Genomic DNA, 19,642 nt, shown 5'->3' with positions numbered 1-19,642 from the left:
CATGTGTACGTTCAATGTAAAAAGTTTGACATGTGCTTGACTTACAGGACGAAACATGCAAGTTCCTAGAATCTAAAATGTCATTTTTGCTTAGTTTAGAAGGGAAATAACATAATAAAAGAGAAAACATCTCTTCAATAAATAGGAGTTTAGGAGGACAAAAATGTCAAGATGTAAAGTCCATGTGGTCATAAATGAGAAGGAACTCAATTTAGTCATTATACATTCATTTGTTTAAGAAAATTTTTTTGAAAAACTTTTAAGTACGTGGCACTGTGTTAAATGCACTGGGGGCAGTCATGTAAAATAGCTCCTGCCTCCAAGAAGCTTCAAGAAGCAGAGGAAGGAGACTGGGACATCATTGGTTATACCACGGGGTAGAAATGTTTCATTAGTAAGCAGAAATAGGATGTTGCGGGAACATCATGAGAGGGAAACCATGAGTCAAAAAAAATTATTTAAGCTTGAAGAGAGACACAAAAGAGACTACTCAAAAAAAGCAAAAACAATTTTAATAAAGACAATGTCTGCCTTCTAAAATCAAACACATTTAATATGTTTATAATACACTGAAGTTGTACCTTGTTCTTTAAAATATCTTCTCTCCAAATGACTCTGAGGCTCAATCATGAATACAGGATGCATGAAATTAAGTATATTAATATAACACAACCACTTAGTACTCTATACAGTACATTATTTACAAAACTACACAAGGCACACAGTTTATACAAGTTAAAATGGGCTATATGAAGTGTTCTCAGTTTTCAGGTATTTATCCCTGCCAGCCAGGGTGAACATTCTTTTAACATTACACTTTGGTGTCCTCCTTTGAAAAACGGACATTGAAAAAGTTAAAAATGAGTTACTATATAGGCACTGATGTATGGAAAATACACTCTTGTGTTTTTACATATCGAAAGCTGGAAATACCTTTAAGCCACATATGTATTTAGGCTAGAAAACTGGACAAACACTGAACAGTTTGTGAAGAATGGAAAGCCTCTTGACCAACAATTCAGATGAATATAATTCAACTATTTGCTGCACTACTAGTTTGCTTGTTAAATTAATTGCTCTGAAACCCTTTGGTTGTCAGGTACCAAAATAGTTTTGAAGTTAGAGAACTGCTTTCCCACTTAATTCTTGTGGGTGGCCCAATTCCCCATGATATTCACAGCTGAGAAGTATTTTTATGCATTTTTATCTTAAGTGATAAATCAGGAGCAAATTAAATCCTGTCTTAAATTTAAAAAAATGCAAATCACTCTTCAATGACTTCAGACTGTAGGTATGTAAGACAGAGACTCAGCTCCACATCTCGAATGCTGCTTTTGCTGTCACCTCTGTAACAGACTGAAATGTCTATCATTACATCAGGATTGCCCAATCTATTGACCGTGTAACCTAATCAAATAGGGATAGCCCAATCTAATGCGTATCAGATACCGTGCTTCTAAAGTCAGTGAGTAGTAGTCCTTTAAAGCAATTTTATTCCAACAAGTCAAATATAAAAGTCTTTGTATTATATGCATACATTTACAAAAAGCACTTCAAGGATGTCTGGTCAAACTAATGTCAGAAAATTCCAAAGTCCATACATTTTGTCCGAATTTAATTATGACAGTTACAATTAAAGCGGTAAAAAGCAAGACAAACAAATCTTGGTCTTTCTTAAATGATTACAACCTCACTCCTTGGGGGAATAAAAGTATTGTTGTGGGTTGTGCTTGTTTTTAGACAGGTGTCATCTGGGGCAATATGCTAGAGCAGTTTCAGATTTTTTCATTATCATCATTGTTGATTTTCTTAAATGCGACTGGGCTTGCTTGTTTCAAAGAAGTCTTAGAAACATCTGTGTGCATGGTAGACATGGCTATTGTCTCATAGTCATCATCCCGAGACCGGAAATCACAAAAGTTAAAGAAGAACTGTAAGTCTCTCTGGAAATTTTTGTTCAGAAATCCATAAAATATGGGGTTGACACAAGTGGATATCATTGCTGTGAGATGGCAGAGCAAGAATAGTAGATTATGGTTGCACGTAGCAATGATCTGATGATTCCAATCAAACACAGTGTTAAAGATGGTAAGAGGCAGCCAGCAGACGGCAAATGCTACCACAATGGACAACAGCATGATGTTGATTCTTTTGGTTTCACTGGACCTGTACTTATTGTCTCTCATCTTGTCCATCATATTGTTTCTCCTTTTTAAGCGTATATATATCTACAGAGAGAGAGAAAAAAAAAGTTCAAATAGAACCACCAAGTTAATGTGGAATTCTGTGGAAAGAAGGTTAAAATGCAAATGGCAGGAAGTTTTCTTACCTTGAAGTAGCAAATAAATATAAAACAGAGTGGGCCAAAATACTGCAGCATCAAGAGGAGAGTTGTGTAAGACAACCTATGAGAGTCCGATGGAAATTTATCAAAGCACACATACTTGTCCTTGAACGCGTCAAGTGTCACGTTCTGGAACGGTTCATCGGTCAGTACTTGATAGATGAGAAAAGGTAGAGAAGAAACCACAGCAAGGACCCAAATGACGGCAATACCTACGTAAGCATGTCTGTTATTTGGTCTCCACCCTCGTGGGTTGATTATCAGCTGATGTCGCTCCACAGCGATGAGAACCAGAGAGAAAATGGACACAGTGATTGAAACACATTGCACAAAAGGATTCAATTTGCACATTGCCTCACCAAAAACCCAGTGGTCCATTAATGTGTAGACAAATGTGAAGGGGAGACACATGATGGCAACAAGCAAGTCTGAGAAGGAAAGGTTCACTATCAGGATATTGGTAACATTTCTCATCTCCTTTTGTTTCAAGATGATTATGATCAACGCAAGGTTTCCAGAGACTCCAAGAATTATTACAGCTCCATAAGCAAGAGCTAATGTAAATATCATGGCCAAGGGCAGATGGCAATCATCACTTTCAAAAGCCAAAAACTGGGAATTCTCTGAAAAATTACATAGGATTGAATGATTTTCAACCTGGGACATTAATGTTGAATTCATTTTGATTGGTTTGGTTGTTATAGATTATTCTAGACAAATGGCAAATATGTTTCTTCAAAGCAGATCAAATATTCAGCTTATTCTTATTCTTCATATTGCAATCCATTTATGAAAATTATTCTGAATTCTTCATTCCCTTGAACTGAACAATCTGTAAAGAGAAAATGACCAATGGCATTACTAATTTCACCGAAGGCAGTCAAAATGAATTCTGACTCACAGTGCTCTTTTAAGTGAAAACACTGAAATAAAGAAACAAAATGTAATCTCTATAAACACCTTTTTTTTAAAAATAGCAGAAACACTGCCAACATTTTGAAGAAAACCTCTTCTAATATTTTTAATTGGGCTAGCAATTGACTACATTACTACATTTTGACTCAGCAAAATACAGTAGTCTGTAAATCAGTAAGGTGTGTGTAAATCTCATGCCCAAAGTCTTATATAAACCACTGTCAACAGATTCCTAAATATTGTAAAAAATGAGCATGTAACAAAAAATTTAATGTATGGGTTAAAACATAAGATATGAAACAAAGAAAAACAGCAAAAAAACCACATTTCCCTAATTCTTCCTCTTATATTAGAGAAATGAGATAATTCACTAAGTTGTACTAATAGCTCCACCATACACTGAACTGCTCTTTAAGGCAGACATTATTTGGCACAAGTATATTCCAAAGGAGATGACCAATACAGTGCAACATGAGAACTTTGTCATATGAAGGACTGTGGAAGGGAGATGTCTAATCCAGAAAAGAATAGGCATGGTATAGACGTCTTCTCATATCTGAATCGGTAGCATGCACGTTAGGAAACTGGGCTTAGAATATTATGTCTGACTATATAAGCTAGAAACAGGACCAAGGGAAGTATATTAGTGTGTATTAAAAACAAAACAAATTTTACATCACTATGATGTGAACAGAAGTTTAATCAAATGAAATCAACTGCCTGCAGAACTATGGAGCACTCCATACACAAGAGTCTGTAGCTACTACACAAAAGACTTTTGGGGAGCTCTTGCATTGTGTAGGAAGGAGATTCAACTGGATAATGCTAAGTTCCTTCTAACTTTTAAGATTCTATGATTTTATTAATGTCAGAAGCTTTCAAAGGATTTCTAAGGTTTTATACATGTAAATATCCTCCCTCCCCGCTAGACTGTATACCCACACAATGCAGGGGTCTACATCTTAGTGGTAATTTTGATCTTTCACAGCATTTTGTGATGCAAAGACTCTTTTCTCACCAACAGGACAAATTACAGACAATGGTGTTTTTTTAAAGTTAAAAGATCCTTTAAAAAAAAAATCTGATTTCCTCTAGATTGTTAAATACATATAGGAGATTAGGGATTTCTTATGTTAATTAACAGGCCATTGTGCTTGTGTTAAGAAAGGGAATTGCATTTGTTTCTTTTTTATGTGAGAATAAAGAAAATCATGCAGATTTACTTCCATTTCAAGGAGGTAAGAATTTAATGAAACATTTGCCTTTTAAGTGACACCTCTAATGAACCTTTTTTTGAGTGTTTCTGCTTTCTAGAACATGAGGTGTTTTTTATTATAAAACCACAATTTGGCTTTGTAAAACTGAATAAAAATAAAGATTTCCAACATTTAGAGAGAATGAAACTATTAAGAGGAGGAATGATTTCAAGTGTAAATGTTTTTAGAAGCATGGCTCTCCCCTCCTCTGTGCAACAACCAGTAAATAATGACTCTTAAACTTAATGCAGTAAATGCGGTGCCTGGGTGGCTCAGCTGGTTAAGTGTCTGACTTTGGCTCAGGCCATGATTTTGCAATTTGTGGATTCAAGCCCTGCATAGGGGTCTGTGCTAACAGCTCAGAGCCTGGAGCCTGCTTCAGGTTCTGTGTGTCTCCCTCTCTCTCTCTGCCCCTCCCCCTCCCCAAATTAAAAAAAACATCAAAAAAATTAAAAATAAATAAATAAAAAATAAACAAACTTAATGCAGTAATTACCATTTTTCTCTCAAGAATACCAAAGGCAGAGAGAATAACCTCTGTCTCTTAGTGTCTGAGAACAAACATTGGAGAATAATCTAACATTTCTTTTTTTTTTTTTTTGGAGAATTTATCATTTTTTAAATATTCATTATTTATTTTTGATAGAGAGATCACTAGCAGGTGAAGGGCAGAGAGAGAGGGGGGACACAGAATCTGAAGCAGGCTCCAGGCTCTGAGCTGTCAGCACACAGCCCGACACGGCGCTCAAACCTAGGAACCGTGAGATCATGACCTGAGCTGAAGTTGGACGCTTCACCGACTGAGCCACCCAGGCGCCCCAATAATCTAACATTTCTTTGAAAATTCCTCACTGAAGAATGCAAGAAAATTTTGTGTACTTCATATTCAGTTTGCTATCGTGATAGTCAACATGACTTAGTGAACTGTGAGTTTCTCTTCATTATTTAAAGTGAAACTCGCATGATAGAAAAGTGTATCCTCTTTATCCTATGACCTCTCTTGGCTCCCTCTCACTAAACACCACCAGAATCCTGGACTAAGACACATGTGAGTACATCCCTCAGCCTGACACTTGACGACCTCTACATTTTGCCTCCCTCCTTGTTCCAACAGCCCCAGTGTGAGTGCTCTTTTCCAGGTCCTCACAGCCCACCAGGTGCCCCCAGCCTGTTTCAGCCTCCACGTTCATCTTTGTCTCTGCCATTGCTCTTTCCGGCTGTTCTGTCTCACCACCAATCCAAATTCTACTCATCTCTGAAAGCATCATTTAGTGTCCTTGAATCCTTAACTGGCTCCTCCCAATTATGACATAACCTCTTTTAGATAGGCAGTGTATATACCTTGTAGGACTTTGCAAATGTTAGATTTAGAATAAAAAACCGTGTTGACTGACATGGTAGGTGTGTGGCTGAAATAGCAGGTTCTTGGGTGAATTAATCCTAACATCAATAACTCAATTCTGTCATAGTCCTTTTACAAGCAAGATGGATGCTAATTATAATAATCATTTTATTAGGTCACGTATATAGGGGAAAATGTTCCACTGTGTGTTAAAAAAGGAATTGTTTCTGAAAAAAATTCATTAATCCAATAAATGTTTATTGAACACATTTTGTTTTTGTTTTTAATGTTTATTTAGTTTTGAGAGAGCGAGGGCATGAGTGGGAGAGGGGCAGCGAAAGAGGGAGACACAGCATCTGAAGCAGGCTCCAGACTGAGCCCTCAACACAGAGACCCACAAAGGGCTCAAACTCACCAACGGTGAGATCATGACCTGAGCCGAAGTGGGATGCTTAATCAACTGAGCCACACAGACACCTCTTGAATACTTATTTTGTATCAGGCATTGTTTTAGTGGAGACAACAGTGACCTCATGGAGTGAGTTTCCAGTCTCGTGGGCAAAGAAAGCCAAGAAAAAATAAACTGGTAAAAGGGATAGTATGCCAGATGATAAGCATTCACACAGAAAAATAAAGCAAGGAAGGGGTTCTGGGGTTGTCAGGACCTGTACTTTATTACTGGGTGGTAGGGAAGGCCTCAGTTTGCCTCAAAAGGTGGCATATGAGCTAAGACCTGAAAGTGGCGAGTGGGGAGGCCATGTTGATATGTCAGCGACTGTATCCCATGTGGAAAGAACAAAGGCAAAATCCTTGAGGCCAGAGTTTACCTGGTGTATTAAACACCAATGATAAGTAGGATAAGTAAGAGAGAGACTAGTAGGAAAATAATTAGGAAGGGTAAGCAGAAGAGGAACAGATTATGTAAGGCCTTATTCCATGGGACAGTCTGACTTCTTCTCTGAGAAAAATGAGGAACCAGTGGAGTCTTTGGCAAAGGTGTGAAGTTACAGGACTTGTTTTACATTATTACTGTAGCTGCTGCTTTTAACAGATTTAAGACAGGAAAGAGAAGTAGGGAGATAAGAGGCTAATACAATAATCCAGATTAGACCTAGTGGAGGCCCAGACTGAGGTGTTTACAGTGCAAAGGAAGAAAAATTGAAAACTTAAATCCATTGACTTATTTTGACAAAATTCCATACATACTGGAATTAATGTAAAAGTTTTCAAATCATTACAACTACAGCCTACAGAGGCCACTTCCTGCAGATGGTTTTAAGTGAATATACTGAAATTCAACTCTGAACCCTCTGGAATTATATTTGATGGACACGCTCTGTGAGGAATAGCAGTCTTTCTATTAAGTAGATGCTAATTTAACTATACAGAAAATGCAAACTATTTTTTAAGTGTTTGCAAAGCCTCCTTTTCTAAGTGCATGTTGGGTAGTCATTCCAGTTTGGTAAAACCCTTCTGCACTGGATAAAATGTGTATTTTCGACCTACCTTAGTATAATTTCAAGAAAGAACGGTTGTCAGCAAATACTACTCAGAGAGAAAGCATTCACATAATCTTTGCAAAAGAAAAATAATGACATTCACTATTCTGATATTTAAAATAAGATATGCAACTAAAGACACTGCAAAAATTAAAAGTTGTTAAATCTCAATATAGCTGTCATGAGCAATTAGAGACAAAACAGAAATACTACATACATCATCAGATGGAAAACTGGCCCCCTTCCAAAGGGAAATTTCCTTATCCTTTCCAATTGGAATGCTGGTCTTTCACTGCTTGCTGTTCTTAGTGCTGTTACTACCTGAAAATACAGGTTTCTGGTCATAACCTGCAGCAGATAAATTTTTTTGTATACTCACAACTGGCTGTTCACCTTATGTGTTTTGGAAAAGAAATGTCAGCCTTATTACATACAGCCTCCCAAAGTTACTGCTAGTTTATCTACATGAGTTACATAATTCTCTGTTCCTTCCTCTCCCAGGAGGGCTGGTTCAACAGACAGCTGCCTTAAAACCATAAGGAAAGAGACTAATAATGCAGTAGTCACCCACCGAAAAGCACTTAGTCTTTAGTCATAGGTGGGGTACTGGGCTGGACAGCTTTCTGCTCTCTTTACCAGGAAAGCATTCTAGAGTCTTGGGACTGACAGATACTGTTTGTCTGTCCAGGTAGTGACAAGCAAGCTTTCCATTTCCCCCTGCCTGGGGGCCACCTAGTGAGATATGCTTTTTTCGTAGGACCCAGGTAAGCATGGCAAATCTGAACGATCTGGGAAAAAAAAAAAAAAAAAAAAAGAAGGAAAGAAAGAAAAAAAGAGAAGAAAGAAAAGAGATGTCAAAACACACTCCCTCTTTGCCCTCCCCTAACTTTTTCCTGTGCTCCAGCAGTTACCAAAGAATGAAATGGGCTGGTTAAATCAAAATTCCTGCTGCCACGTTTACGTGCCCACCTTTTTTCATACAGTGTAATTAGGTGAATTGCCCCCGATTTTCCTCATTCTTAAACTTCCGGCCCCCTCCTCCATTTGCCAGCCATCTATCAAGGTCTCTCCACCCGTGATGAGACTGGCAAACAAAGCATCCAAACCAACCAGAAATAAAAGAAGCATAGCCAGTTCTCTCTGGACCAACTTCAGTTCTTAAGACATTCGCCTGTTACCTGGAGAGACCAACTGAACACTCTGAAGCCTCCTCTACCTCCAGTCCATGCTCAATCTCCTAACCCTGCCGAGTTCCATCATCGCTGTTCCAAAAGGAGCTGAAGAGTTGGATGACTGAAACTCAGAAATAAAAGGCTAGAGCTCAGAGTGTCTACCGGGGCGCAGCGACAGACTGGAAGGGCCCAGCACCGACGGAGCGGGGCTCCATTCCAGCCCAGACGCAGGGAACCCACAAGTTTCCGGGGGCGCCGCGCCTGAGCTGGGGTCCGCGGGCCCCCAGCAGGACACGTGCGGTGGGACGGGGACCAAAGTGGCGAGTGGTCACTCGCCAAACCCACCCTTCCTCAGACAACCCCAGCCACCGGTTCCCTCCGCTCAAACTCCAGCGCAGCTTCTAGCGCAGCCAGCTCCAAAAAACCGTGGAAGATGCGCGAGGTCCGGGGAAGACAGCCTTACGAGAACCCGAAGAGGCAAGAACTCAGATCCCCGTCCGGAAATCCTCGCGGAGCAGGGTGCACGAATGCCGCCAACTCCCGGTTACGAACGTCGGCCCCCACCCATGGGCAGGGCTCTTGGAGTTGTCCGATCATCTGCAGCACCTTGCGACCTACCTGCACCGGGAGCCCAACTGAAAAGCTGACTCCACGCCCCACCTCAGTTTCCCAGAGTCAATTAATTCCGGGCACTCGGCAGGTTTTTTTTCCTTCGTCTTTCATCCTCCACCCCCTCAAAAGTCCTTAACAAGGTGTAAACTTGAAACTTACCCTCTGTTGGATTCGTCGTTTTCGCCCGTTTATTAAAGCGGGAAGAATGGTAATGGAAGGGATAGAGCCGGGAGAAAAGATCCGCTGGTATTTCTCCTGCTCAAATCCTAAAGATTGATGAAGATAGGAAGAGACGCCCCCTTAAAGCCGAACTCCACCTTATCCCCGGATCACGTGACGGCGCCCCGCGAGTAGCGCCTGCTGCTCCCCCCACAAACACCTCAGCCTGGGTATACACTTCGGGGGTGCGTTGCCTAGGAATTCTGGAAGGAAGAGAAATTAAACATATCCACACGTTGTTAAACACAGACGCACGGTGCAAAGGAAAGTAAGCACTCATCCCCACAGTCCTGGACTCCCAGGAAAGCAACACAATGTCACAGGGCTTTAGAAAGTCAGAGCCACTGTTTTCCTTTGTTTGCAGGTCAGTGCCATCTTGTGGCCGAACTTCTACCCGGCTGAAAAGCTGGAGCGTCAGCCCAAGTCAAGACTGAAAGGGGGTGTTATTTAGGAGAAAAGGAAATGTGAAATTCACCGCAACAATGTTACTAATATGTTCCTTGCTTTTTTTAGTGACCTTTGTATATTTCTCACACCAGTACCGAAAAGTTTTTTGTTTTTTGGTTTCTTTTGCCCCCATTTTAAAAGCGAACAAAGAGAAGACCTTAAAAAGCAAAAGTAGCAAATCTCGGATGAGCTAGCCTGGCCTTTGTCCTTCTTTCTTTCCACTGAGAAAATGCAGTTAGGTTTGTTCCCAGTGCCTAGCTGCTTTTTTTAGGGGAGCACGCTGAACGGAACATTTCCCTGGTGGTCAAAAAGTCAATGCCATTTCCTCGGTGCTTAATCTACCCTTGTACTGAACGTTAGGAAGAAAAGAATGGAATGTACACAGAGTACATTGACGGTAGCAAAGCCATCATGGTGCCTGGTGATTCAGGATCACTACTGATAACACTGATCTCAGATGTTGTACATAGTTGTATTCCACTTTGAAAAACCAAAGTTGTGTATTTCACTCACACTCACATTATTTACTGGTGAGGATGAATAAAACTTCTTCCAAATCAGGCTGCCAAAAAAAAAAAAAAAGTGTTCCTAATAAAGATACAGGACACTACCTAGGATATGCATAAAAGTTTTGTTACATACCAACTATGATTGCATTCTGTCTTCAAACCAAAAAAAAAAAAAAAAAAAAATTCCAAGACAAAGGGAATGACCTAAACTTTACACTGTTAAAATATGTTTTCTTTCTCTGGCAAAATAAACAGTATTTAAAGTTCAGTATAAGTCATAGCTCATTTATTTGTATAGGGTGGTAAACATCTGGGTTTTTTTTTCCAGGAAATCTTTCTAAAATATTTGTCATTAGACATATTTTTATATAGTTGAAAAGGGATTATGATCAAGATTTAAAATATCGTGGTCATGTAATAAATAAACTACAATAGTAGATGGGAACATACATTTTACAAAATCCTACTACTGGTTAAACAGAGTAAAATGGCAAGTATATTTTCTTTTATTCTTTTCTTTGTTTCAACTAAGGATGAAAATATAAGGCATAATTTAGGAATTTAAATTCTTTTAAAGAGCAATAACTCTAGGTTTCTAATCACCTGTCTACTCCATTCCCTCAAGTCACATTCTGAGAAGCAAGTTTGCCCCAAGGTTTTGATCATCAAACTGGCTATTTTTATTCTGCTCCAAGAATTACAAATGTAATAATTTAATTCTCCATGAACAATACATTTTCATGTAAACATTTGTGCCATGTCAGCAAATATTTTGGAGCTGAAAATACAATCTGGACTCATTAGACACTTTCCTTTCTGTATTTCCCAACAATGCTAAGAAAGTCATGTCTGCAAGAATGCCCCCAAATAAACATGGCCATTGTATTTTACCTTTCTAACTGAATTGCCATAAAGTGTCCCCCATAAGGCAAATTCATAAAGCTGAATTCTTGAAATATTAATATTAAATACCATTCTTTGAAAGTTCATTGGTCTCAAAGACTTTTCTATGTCAAATTCTGTAATGCAAAAACAAGTTTTGAAATGCTCACCAACAGCAGCAAATTGTATAATTCTCCAGGAGTATCATTTACTAAGTACTTTTTCAAAGTGTAAAATGTAAAATAAAATAAAATTTTAAAAAGTGTAAAATAAAAAAATTCAGGATAGTATAATAACCTAATGCAACATAAGATCCTCTTATATAATGTAATCTTATGGAAGGTTTCAAATAACATAATCTGAGTTCCTCAGAACACATGTGTTAAAGAGTAATGTGAATTCCTCAAAAGATGTATTAAAGAGAAGATATGTGTGAAATAAAGAAATTCTTTTTCTACTCTTAAATGAACAGCCAGTTTTATACTTTCTTATTTGGAATTCAAACTAGATAAAACCTCTTAGCTAGGGAGAGAGTTTTCCATTTTGTGTATTGCCTTCTGAAATTTCATAGCATTCTGACCTATAAACCATGACTAGGAGAATTAAATTAATGACCTGTTCTCATGTTCTCTTGGGCAAGTCTTTTGTTCTGTCATTTAAACAGAAGAATAGGCTTTCCTCATTAAATCTCTGTAGACCTTAGTTTTATCATCCAGAAAATGGTCTGGCCCTTTAAATTGCATGATTCAATGACTGCCTAGATAAAAGTGTATCACTCTACCTGCTGCTGGAATTTATCCATTGTAACTACTTTATTGGTCTCTTGATGAATTTCTGCTCCAAGAGTTAATTAAAGTTTCTAAAATGCTATTAGGCCTTGATACAGGAAAATTGTCATAAATTATCGCTCAGCTAAATCTTGATAGGCATTAACACTACATAGGAAAACTAGAACGTAGATGATATTGTAAGGAGAAAATCCCACTGGGGTAAAACTTAATATGAACCATGCTGGTGAATCAGTTCATAGTCTATGCATTAATTAGGTGTCAGTTTTTCCTTCTTTCTGTAACTTACCTATTGCATTTATGTGAATCGATGATGTCACAGAATATAGATTGCAGCATTATTTTATGGACCACTGAGAAAGAGAGAAAATGCTTCCAGTAAAGCAATGACACACAATCGATTATGAAAGAATCTCAAAGTGAGAGTACTAAAATATTTTTTTAATAAAGTCCTCATCTTAAAACCAATGAAATATAGAGGGTAAAGAGTTTTGACTAAATTGGTTAGTACAATCAAATAGTCAATACAATCACTTAATTCAATTGGATTCATTGGATTAACTAATTAAGAATTATTAATTGTTTTGGGGACTTAACTAGCAGAAAGGAGTGAAAATTTTCTTTAAAATGTTACTATACAGGTATGTAGGCAAACAATTCAATATATTCCTTGTGTAGAGGAACTAAGTAATATTTATGGATTTGTTCTTGATTAGAAATGGGAATGCACTTCAAGAAAGTTCTCATTCAGTCACATAGCCCACAGATTGAGAGTATCTTTTTTAAATCTGTCAGAATAAGACTATAGAGGACTAGACTCTTAAAATTATTTAGTAAATATCCAAACATTTTACTGTAGATATCACCTCATCAGACACCCTTCAGACATTCAACAAAAGTATAATGTTATTTTACAAAAGTGTTACATTATGTATTTATTACACGGTATAATGAACAGAGCTTGCCATTGTTACTATCATTTGTTTTGATTTTTATCACTATTCACTTCATATCTCCTCTCAAAGACATGGAGTAGGAATAGCTGGTGAGAAGGGCAAGTGTGAACATCACCTCTGAAACTTGTATCGTCTATGACAAGTATGTCTGACAGTTCATCTTGCCCAACTCCCCAAATCTCAGGCTTAACATTAGACCTTTTCACAACACTTTGCTTAGGTAAGTATCCCTTCTTCATTCCTTTGTTTAAAGTCTAGCTGTTGCTTTTCTTTCTCCAGATACATATAAATCTACAAAGAGGAAAAATATCTAAAGATGGGCTGGGGTATAATCGGACTCTTCTGAACCCAGGAAATTGCTTGGCTACCACTCTCTACTAGCATAGCATATAGGTGAAAATAATGCAATTGCATAGATTATTGAAACTACACACTCAAAACTTTCGTTGAACCTTAAACATCACCCAAAAATTCTTGGGCTTGAGTGACTTCCAATGTCTCTCCTTTTAGAAGATATTTAAAATTGTCACATTTCTCCCCTAGTCTCCTACCTCATATCCCATTTTCAATAGACTCCTCCTTCCTTCTGAGTTAAGTAAAAATGATAGCGTATTTACTCCCTAAATTCCATATTCCTCATTTCAGCAGTGAATCCTCTCTCCCAGCTGTTTCAGCCCTCAGGCTTTGAGTCAGCCTAGCCCACTGAGTTTTCCCAGCTGACACCCGAAACACCAAGTGACAGCGACAAGCCACCACCATTGTGCTCTCCCACTCAATCCATGAGAATAAATTCCATGAGTGAGTTGTTGTCTTATTCCACTAAATTTGGGAGGTTTGTTACACAATGATATAAGTATAACACCTGTTTATTCAACAACTCCGTTTTCTTGGCTCAAGACTAAAATGAAAACAAAAATAAAATTGCTCACTCTTTCATTGTAACTCCCTCGCCCATGTCATTGCTTTTGTAGTTGCTTCTCTTTCTGGTAACTTCTCCCAAAATAAAAAAATAAAAAAAAAACATTTACTGTCCTCTCATTTGCTCCTCAAATATGGCCCACCTACCCACCTCTGCCCATAACACCAATGACCAAAGCCCGTGGACACAATTCAGACTTTATTATATTTATTCTTTATGTTGCATTTGACTCTTTACACCATCCTATGCTCTTGGAATCTTCTTTTCCTTTGACTTCATGAACTCCACACTGCAGGCTTTACTCATCCCTTCCTGGATGCTCCTCAGTCTCCTCTCCCAGGATCTGCTGTCTCTCTCTACTTCTTTAGCTGTTTTCCTTCCCAGGACCCTACTATATAAATCGGCCCAAGATAGCACATGTGTATTAGCTTAAAGTGGCCCCCATATTGTTTTCTTCTTCACAGCAGGCTACAACGATTAGCCCAAAGCCAGACAGCACCAAACTCAAATTCTCACACATCTAATTGCTTTAAATTAATTTTAATATGCATATTTTTAACCAGTTAGAATCCATCTACTTTTCATACTCTGAGAAGTTGAACCCATCATGTGTAAACCAGAGATGAAACAAATCCCATCGCCATGACAGATACCAAATTGTTGCTGCCCTTTGGAGCTTTCTGAACCAAGTCTCCCCACTTGGCCACTGAGGGATGTCACCTAGATAAGTAAGCCCACTCTCTATTTTCCCATTCTCCCCAAGAGTCCCCTGTCCTATCTCTCTTCTGGATGTAGCACCCCTGGATGGGCTGTTATCTCTGGAGGCACTGTTGCTGGGAGAGACTTCCCATCATGCAACTCCATCCAAGACCACCACCCAAAAAGGCTTGTGTGTTACTGCCTTTTGTGGTCCTGTCTCTTCCTTGATTGACAAGACATCCCCAAATTTATCATCTCATTCTTAATCTTCTCCTTTTTTTAAACCCTTAATGCATAATCATATTCTTTGCCATCAATTACATGCTTATATACTCATAACCCTAAATCTCTCTCTAGAGGACAGATGTCTCTCAGGCTTCACTGGCAAATTCTCTTCTCAGTCAGTAGATGGGATCTCAGTCATTGTCATCATCTCTATCCCTCAAACCAGAATCTAAGAATTGTCCCGTGTTTCTCTCTCACACCCTCAAATTCAGTTGCTCACACATTCCCATTGATTTTACCCCCTAAACATGTCTCAGATGTGTTCTTTCATATCCATCAAGCTCTACTTCTTTGTCTGCAAAATGGTCTCTCTGCCTCAGTGGCTTTCACAGCCCTCCAGTAATATCCCTCCCCAGCTTAAATAGTCTAGTTGCTCTCTGAACCCTTCAAGTGCCATGTCCTTTTAACCAATATTTTCAGTATCATCCTCCACCACTTCCCACACACTCAGGCATACTGAACTATTTGTATTTCTCCAACTGGAACACCCTCTCTCACCTTGACGCTATTTCCCCACTTCTTACTTGCCCATCCCTGCCATTTGGAGCTTTAACTTTCATCAATTCCTCCTCAAGCTTCAGTTCAAGGATCTCGTCTACTATGAAGCCCTCTTTTATATCTCTCAATCTCCCCAAATGCCCCCATACGCTGAATGTGTCTTATTTATATTCCGGCAGGACTGTAAGTTTATTTCTAACACAGAATTTAGTACGCTATATGTAATTAATTATTTATTTGCACACATTTCTGGAAGGTAGTGGCTACTCTTTTCATCTCCTTAAACGCACAGCCCAGAATTCTATCTGGTGTATCATAAGATACTGACAAAAGTTCTCCTGAAGGGCTGAAGAACAAGGAATAAAGTAGGATAACGCAAACTATGAACATCACAAACCAAACCCATTTGTTCATCTCAAACATTTAAAACTGTCTTGGGCATTTTAGTTATGGTGGATTATTGCTATTTTTATACATACACATATTACATGTATACATATACTTCACATATCTGTAAATATTATATATTTTATACATATATATCTTACTGTATACTTGTCTTGATTCTTCTCATATTCCTTATTTTTTTATGTATTGATTCTGCTTTCCCCATTAAGTGTAAGCTTGAAAAATGAATCCTACTGCCTTTAAAAATGCATATAATATATAATGAAAATGTCTCATAACTTTTTCTACTTGCTGAATAATATACTTTTAAAAGCTGAAGTACCTGTGAGCGTGATAAGAGTAAGAATATGGCAACAGATACATTTTTGAAGAGCATATCATTTAACCGCCATTTAATCAACTTTTGATTCTGGGCTTTTGCTCTGAGCACTTCTCTAAACATTCTTTTTAAAGACTATTCAAAACAAACCAACATATCAAAAACAAACAAACCATTTCTCTTTCATTTCCATTTAAATATAGTAAAGCTATATTTAAACTTGTAAGTACGATTTAAAATACTAACCATGAAAATTTAGCTAAGAAAAGCTAAGCTTATATTAAAAAGCAATATTGGGGGGAGCTTATCAACACCACCACTTTTTGTTTTGATTTACAGAAGGGAAGAATATATGGCCTATATATGGATTTACATGATAGAAATATTATGTCTTCTTCTTCTTTTCTGTATCTTGTGCTGAAATTTTTAAAATGATATAATTAGATAAAGAATCATTTGTTGGGGCACCTAGGTGGCTCAGTTGGCTAAGTGCCTGACTTCCGCTCAGGTCATGATCTCACAGTTCATGGGTTTGAACCCTGCGTCGGGCTCTGTGCTGACAGCTCAGAGGCTGGAGCCTGCTTCCGATTCTGTCTCCCTCTCTCTCTCTCTGCTCCTCCCCCATTCACACTCTGTCTCTCTCTCTCTCTAAGAAAAAAAAAAAGAATCATTTGTTCATATGTAAGACATCCACATTTTTTAATAAGAATGTATCAAGTATCATTATATAGTTATTATAGCTGCAGGGAAGAGAATGTGCCAGTATAATGGAAAACTATCAACAGTATTTTCTTCTTCTTTTTTTCTAATATGGAGAGGAGAGAAACAATTTCTATGACCATAAAATTTTTCTGAAGATCCAAAAAGTGTCTTTTTCTACACATATGTCTATAATGCATACTTCTTAATGGCATAAAGTCATAGGTAGTCAGAGCTCAAAGGGGATTCCATATCTACTAGTCAAAGCATTTCATTTTACAAAGAAAGTGATGACTAAAAAGGTCAAGTGTTTCGTCTAAAGCCCGGCCAGTAATTTGGAATAAAACATGGATGAAAGCCAGGTGTTCTGGTTGTGTCCATTATACAAATACATTTGTGATTTGTGATTGCATAACTATATATATGTGTATCACATATATGTGTTTATGTATTTTTAACATGGCAAATTTATTTTAAAAAAAGAACCATATATCTTGTTTGGAAATCAGTCACTATTTTATGCTTAATGATTTAATCATTAGAAAATCAAAAGGAAAGATAAAGTGTTGCTTAAGTAGCACAGTGCTTGTCAGAAGAAGGCAATTATGTGTTTATAGTGCCCCCTTAGGACCTCAAAATTATCATCGAATTATCTGGGAAAATGGCTCTATGCACTCAAAATTTTGGGTTAATATTTTTTTTGTTTTCGTTCCTTAAAACAATTGCCTGTGTTTCACAATTATGTTAGTTTCTTGTTTTAAGTCCTAAATATTGATTATATGACAAACTATTACAATTCCAAAGAAATCAATGCATCAATCAGCATCACAAAAACATTTTTGGTAATACCCAGAAATGGCCCTTCCCACATCTTTTAGGAATTAAGGATTTAAATTTACCACCATAGAAACAGTGGCAAAAGAAATGTTCTTTATGAATGTAACATTCTTCATGAATGTAACAAAAATCTTCACAGAAAAAAAATGCATCACATAAAGTAACACTATTTTTCTACTTTATTTGTCACCACTATTCCTATATATTCCTATATATCAACATTACATATCATTTGAGATTATGTTAAAGCACTTTAGTATTCATCCTTCACAAATGGTCCCTGTTATTAAAATACAGCAATAACTTTGACAAAAACAACAGACATGTTCCTCAGAGAAATGTCACTCCAAGCATTGTTTGGAGAGTGTTTTATTATTCAATAATTTGTCTTAGGAGTCCGAGTGATTTTAACTTTCACCTTTAGAGATATGCTTTTTTTCATAACTGATGAAGAACCATGAGAACTGGAAAACACCCAGTTTAATTTCGTAGCACGCATAAAATCCAACTTAATTTCCCAAATGAGTATTTTATAAATAGTGAGTAGCAAAAATATATAGAGCAGAAGTGGACATTACTATCTGTGTTCCCAGAGGTAGTACTTTACCTGCTTCAATTGACTCCATAAAATAGGAACAAAATTACTTACTATGGTCTACAAAGAGTGATGATGATTAGTTTTGAATCCCTCCTGGGAAATTTGAAGATAAAAGCACACTGATCTTCATATCTTCCTCTTTATGTAGCATACTGTTGGAATTTCAAGTTGACAGTATCTTAGGAAAAAAAAAGATTCTTAATAATTTGTTTATTCCATGTATGTTGAATGTGTATTTAAAGAAGAGATTCTGACTCCCTTTTTGAGGCTTACATGTTTGTGTGTGCAGTGGGAAAGGAATGGTGGGTTAATCAAAATCTCCATCTCAATCACATGTTGGCCTTTTATTTTTAATACTCTAATAATAACAATTACTTCAACCTAAGGGTTGATATTATCAAAAAAACCCCACAAATTAGTGGAAAAGAAAACAATAAAATCCATCTTGTATTTTTAACATACAAAAGCTTGCACCATAGACTAATATTTTAGAAGATAGTCACAATGGGGTTCATTTAGAAGTTGTTTTAAAGACAATGCATATTTGAAGTAGGTATGTATTATAACCGTGCAACGGATGGAAGCATAGACATTTATGTGGCAATGTGTAGTGCAGTAACCATGCAGATGTTGGAGTTAAGAAAGTCTAAGAACAAACTTTGTTTTCTCACCAGTCCCCCCTTGTTGACATTACCATCCCTCAGCTCACTGACTGCAGGATCCAATGGGCCTGCTCAGACTGACTATTCTGTCAAGCATTTGGGGAGAATGTACTAGCATTCTAGAAATAAAACAGAAAAGAATGAAATAGGAACTGGATTTGTCTGAGGTATTTAAAAGCTCTTGGATGCCTTTCTAGCTGACACAATGACAATGTATAGATCCCTTGGGTGTCATATGTTAAAATTCAGCAGAGAAGAGGCACAAGAATTTTGGTCGACTTCTAGGGAAACCACTAGGGTTTGCTGCCCCCAGAAATTACATTTACAAATCGCCTTGCTCCCAAGAGACATGGTCCTCTCCAGTTTACAGAATGTCCGTCCCATTGGATTGCACCAAACACCAAGCACTTGATGCTATGATTGTCACATAATCATTTTCAGTTTTGAAATATACAACAAATACAATCTTCCTCCTGCAAGGCCATGGTCAAAAACATAGGGATCTCTACCTCCAATCTCCTTCTCCAGTGTGTCTTTCCATCCCTCTCTCTCGCCACTCCCTGCCTCTTACACGCACACGCACACACACATGCACACGCACACGCACACCGGGCAGAGAAGCCTAAAATACCTGCCAACTAATGACTGACAAAAATAAGGCCAACCTGCACCACAGATTGGGAAACACTGAGGATGGGAATCACATTGAGGAGAAACAGAGGGCTAAGTTTTGTGGTGTTTTTTGGTTAATGAGTTGTGGGTTTTTTTGTTTGTTTT

The 19,642-nt window shown here is 37.7% G+C and overlaps 1 protein-coding gene across 4 annotated transcripts; it reads right to left on the bottom strand.

Annotated features, from left to right (window-relative positions):
* Positions 1-493: 493 nt before the first annotated feature.
* On the bottom strand, positions 494-12,322 carry NPY1R (neuropeptide Y receptor Y1). 4 transcript variants are annotated; one of them, XM_047857358.1, is made up of 5 exons: positions 12,275-12,322; positions 9,300-9,562; positions 7,574-7,677; positions 2,330-3,176; positions 494-2,228 (listed from the first exon to the last, which is right to left on the bottom strand). In XM_047857358.1, exons 4-5 carry the CDS (start codon positions 3,023-3,025, stop codon positions 1,776-1,778), a joined length of 1,149 nt encoding a protein of 382 aa, XP_047713314.1. In that variant the 5' UTR covers positions 3,026-3,176; positions 7,574-7,677; positions 9,300-9,562; positions 12,275-12,322; the 3' UTR covers positions 494-1,775. The 4 variants fall into 4 exon arrangements, with proteins under 4 accessions (XP_047713314.1, XP_047713313.1, XP_047713316.1 ...); XM_047857357.1 differs by lacking the exon at positions 12,275-12,322 and having other exon boundaries at positions 9,300-11,552; XM_047857360.1 differs by lacking the exons at positions 9,300-9,562; positions 12,275-12,322 and adding an exon at positions 7,928-9,079.
* Between the last annotated feature and the right edge of the window lie 7,320 nt (positions 12,323-19,642).

The sequence above is a fragment of the Prionailurus viverrinus genome, chromosome B1 (assembly GCF_022837055.1).
Source record: "Prionailurus viverrinus isolate Anna chromosome B1, UM_Priviv_1.0, whole genome shotgun sequence".
NCBI classification, from domain to species: Eukaryota; Metazoa; Chordata; class Mammalia; order Carnivora; family Felidae; genus Prionailurus; species Prionailurus viverrinus.
This window is presented reverse-complemented; position numbering and strand designations above follow the sequence as displayed.

Excerpts from the sequence above, each read along its gene's own strand:
- NPY1R (XM_047857358.1), bottom strand. The coding sequence starts at position 3,025 with ATGAATTCAACATTAATGTCCCAGGTTGAAAATCATTCAATCCTATGT. Across the intron at positions 2,229-2,329 it reads TATTTATTTGCTACTTCAAG|ATATATATACGCTTAAAAAG; the intron begins GTAAGAAAACTT and ends CTCTCTCTGTAG.